This window comes from Cucurbita pepo, chromosome LG05, assembly GCF_002806865.2.
Source record: "Cucurbita pepo subsp. pepo cultivar mu-cu-16 chromosome LG05, ASM280686v2, whole genome shotgun sequence".
NCBI lineage: Eukaryota > Viridiplantae > Streptophyta > Magnoliopsida > Cucurbitales > Cucurbitaceae > Cucurbita > Cucurbita pepo.
In genome coordinates, this window is record NC_036642.1 from 8,472,114 (window position 1) to 8,476,200 (window position 4,087).

At 38.7% G+C, this 4,087-nt stretch overlaps 1 protein-coding gene across 1 annotated transcript; it reads right to left on the minus strand.

The window, feature by feature from the left end:
* Positions 1 to 545: 545 nt before the first annotated feature.
* Positions 546 to 2,571, minus strand: LOC111794642 (L-type lectin-domain containing receptor kinase IX.1-like). The gene has a single exon (XM_023676731.1). The coding sequence runs from the start codon at positions 2,569 to 2,571 to the stop codon at positions 595 to 597; it is 1,977 nt and encodes a 658-aa protein (XP_023532499.1). The 3' UTR covers positions 546 to 594.
* Between the last annotated feature and the right edge of the window lie 1,516 nt (positions 2,572 to 4,087).

The following is a 4,087-nucleotide window of genomic DNA, read 5'->3' on the forward strand; positions in this document are numbered from 1 at the left end:
GATTTAGTTAGATACTAATGACAGGAATCTAAACAAATACGTGATCTTTAACAAAATCCATGGATAATGATCCTCTTCATTCGAGCTTCTCCAATGGTGGACTTCAAGTCTAGTTTAGTAATCTCCCAGCAGATCGACTTGACCTTGTGGAAGTACTAAGCAATTATCATGTCACGTTGTGAAATTGATAACAACTCGTTCTCCATAAGTTGTAGCCTTGTATCGTGCTTCTTTGAGAACAACGTCATGAATACGTCTCATGCTTCTTTTGGTGTCTTGTCATCCCAAATGTGTTCTAACATCTCTTATTCAATTGTGGTCTTCAAGGCAACCAATGCTTTGTCTACTTTGATTCTTAACTCACTCACTAATGATCTTAACTATAAAGTATACAAAGAGTTCCAAGAGATCGACAACCGACACCAACTTCATTCTGGGAAACACTCATACCTTTTTATTAACACCAATCGAGAAGAGATTACAAGATACTCTATATGATAGTATCTTAGACCTCGTTTTACACACAGAATACACACAGAATACACACAAGGACAATAATATACTAGAATCCAACTACAATGGAATCATCGTTGTTCAACGACCCATGTCAAGACTCGATGTAATTGGAGGCTCATTTGAGCTCATCGATGTGGAAGGAGCATAATACACAGCAACTGGCATTTTATCTGGAAGACTTGGCATTGTCGTCTCAAAGTTAAGAGCTTGAATCACTTGTCGTATTGAAGGTCTAAGATTAGGGTCCGGATAAGCACTCCAAAGCCCAACAATCATCAAACACTCCATTTGTTTTCTATCGTAATCACTTTGCAATTTCTCATCCACACCCATAAGAACCTTTCCATTCCCATAAAGATCCCAAACCCATTCCACCAAACCCTTATGAGAACCCGTTTCCATGGCGTTCCTCGACATCCTTCCCGTTGCTATCTCCAAAGCAACGACCCCAAAACTAAACACATCTGATTCTTTACTCGCTCGACCCGTGCTTATGTATTCCGGAGCCAAGTACCCCAAAGTCCCTACCAATCCCGTAGTCTGCGCACCCATCTCATGGTCCATCAATCGAGCCAACCCGAAATCTCCAAGCTTAACATTGAAGTTCGAATCCAACATGACATTGCTCGACTTAATATCTCTATGAACTACGCATTGCTCCCATTCTTCATGAAGATATAGCAACGCGGAGGCTAAACCCAATGCAATTTTATACCTCACACCCCATACAAGAGGGCTTTTCCTTCCAAAGAGGTGAGAATCAAGGCTACCATTATGCATGAACTCATAAACTAACAAGAACTCACCTTTATCATGACACCAACCAATAAGTTGCACTAAATTTCGATGGCGAAGCCTACTAATGATCTTCACCTCCGTTATGTATTCTTTTCGTCCCTGTCTCGAACCCCTCGAGATCTTCTTCACCGCGATCGTCAAACCAAGATCAGGAATATATCCTCTATACACTGCACCAAACCCTCCCTCACCCAACTTCCTTTCGTTCGAGAAATTGTTGGTAGCCATGGCGAGAAGCTTGCGAGAAAACCGCCTCGGTCCAGCTCCTCTCTCCAAATCATCGTTAATCGATGTCAAGTTCACCTCGTTCCCATTTTCTTCTTCTAATTTTCGTTTCTTTTGTTTCAATCTCCAAACTACAACAAATGCTACAATTCCCATGATGATTGATACTCCTATCGACACGGTTACACCGACAATTATATCGACTTTATTCCCGTTATCTTCACTTCCTTTCTCTAAATCCAAGCTTGAATTGAACTCCCAAGAGAATAATGTGTGTCTCTCTACATTCAAGCCCGTTGCAGCTGAAAACCCCACGGTAGCCCATTGAGGAAGAACCTTCGTAAGATCAATATGGTAGCTCAAGGTGGTATTTTCAAAGGAAGTAGACGAAGAATTTTGGTATTTCCAGGACACGCTCAAGTTCTTGGTGGTTGAATTGTAGGAGATCCACACATCAGCCATATCCCCACTATGCAAACTAGCATTCCAACGCGTGGAATTCGAAGAATGAATGGAGTTAACGTTGATACCCACATGTTCAAATGGAGGATCCCATTCTTCATTGGAGAAAGAATCAAATTCAACATGAACAATTTGGTTGAGGGTTGAATCACTATTTGTTGTGTTGTAAAGGCCAAGAAACCCACCAGCTGAGTTTGGAGGGATTTGAAACCCTGGTGGAGCTAAAAAGAAAGCTAATCCATTGCCATAATTTTGCACAATTGTGGTATCAATAATGAAGCTAAAATGGGTGGAGAAATCAGTGGCTTGTCCTGTTTTTGAGTCCCAAATTGGGACAATGTCTTCATAGATAGCCCAACCAACATGACAAAGATACTCAACATCGTTGAATTCAACAGCTCCAACCGATGGCATAGCATCTCCTTGGTAAAGAGTATCAGTTTCATTGGTTTTAAACCGATCGATTTTGAAAGAAACCGAGTCGATAGAGCCAACAAGAAAGTAAAGAAGAAGAACGACAACCAAAAGGAGACGACATGACATTGAAAACACATGCGAGGAAGTAGCCATGTGGGCTCTGGCTTGAGGACAGAAAACATCAAGAGCTTATCCCTAAATATATCAAAGAAACTAAATTGTTTTTCAAGTATAGATTCAAAGATTTTAATTTTTAATTTAATTTTAAAATGCTTATATCTAAAGTTTCAACTTCCCCAAGGAAAATGGTACTATTTTATTACTCAATTATATGAAAATATTAATGATCTTACACGTTATCTCATTATTTGTTTATCGTTGACCTTAGAAGATTTTTTACATTATTAAAAAGGATAAGATAAGAAGGGTAGAGGTGCCTTTCTGTCGAGACATAGTTTTATCCGTCTTGTAGCCAATCAACGTGAACCTAGAGATATTTGCGGACTTCAACCAAGTAACTCCCACCCTCAAGGTGAGTGGTTTTCGAAAAGTCCGTTGGGATATGGAGTCTACTGCCTACTTATGTCTTAATCAATTGATGGAGATATTATAGTACATATTTATATATAGCAGTAGTTATATCTGTTATAGATAGTAAATTGAAACTATATATATATATATACTATTAGGCACGGCTTTGAAGATTATTTTGTGCATTCTCTGTATTCTCTCATATTGTACATTCCTAAATATTCCTCCTTGTAATTTCTCTCTCTTGTTCTTTGTGTTCATCTAGATTTTTGTGTTCATCGAGATTAAGTGTGTGCATTGTTGTGCGATCCTAACAACTGGTATAAGAGCTAGGCTAGATTCACCACGATCTGTGAAAATGGAAAGCTCAAAGATTGGAATTGAGAAGTTCAATGGATCCAATTTTAGTTTCTAGAAAATGTAGATTGAAGATTATTTGTACCAGAAAGATCTTCACGAACCCTTGTTGGTGATGAAGTCGGATACCATGACACCAAAGTAGTGGAAGTTAAAGGATCGTCAAGCTTTAGGATTGATCCGATTGACGCTATCCAGAAATGTGGCGTTAAACATCGTCAAGGAGAAGACGACGTCGGACCTATTGAAGGCGTTGTCGAATATGTACAAAAAACGTCGATTATGAACAAGGTGTATTTGATCTGAAGATTGTTCAATCTACAAATATCTGAATATGAATTTGGAACCTTATACATCACTGGAGGGTGTATGAATATAATTGTTGTTGCTGAGAGTGTTTCAAATTCAAGTCTATGGCATAATAAACTTGGACATATGAGCAAAGGAATGAAGATGTTGGTTGCGAAAAGAGTTTTAGAAGGTCTGAAATCTGTTGATATGGGTCTTTATGAGAAATGCGTTATGATCAAATAGAAACGAGTTAGCTTCACAAAGGCTGTAAGAGAATTGAAAAAAGTGCGGTTGAAAATGGTTCATATAGACATTTGGAGACCATCTCCAGTTCCATCACTTGGCAGATCAAAGTTCTATGTCGCATTCATCGATGATTTCAGTAGAAATGTGTGGATTTATTTCCTGAAACACAAGTCAGATGTGTTTGCCATCTTCAAGAAGTGTAAAGCTAAAGTTGAAAATCATACAGACTTGAAAATCAAATATT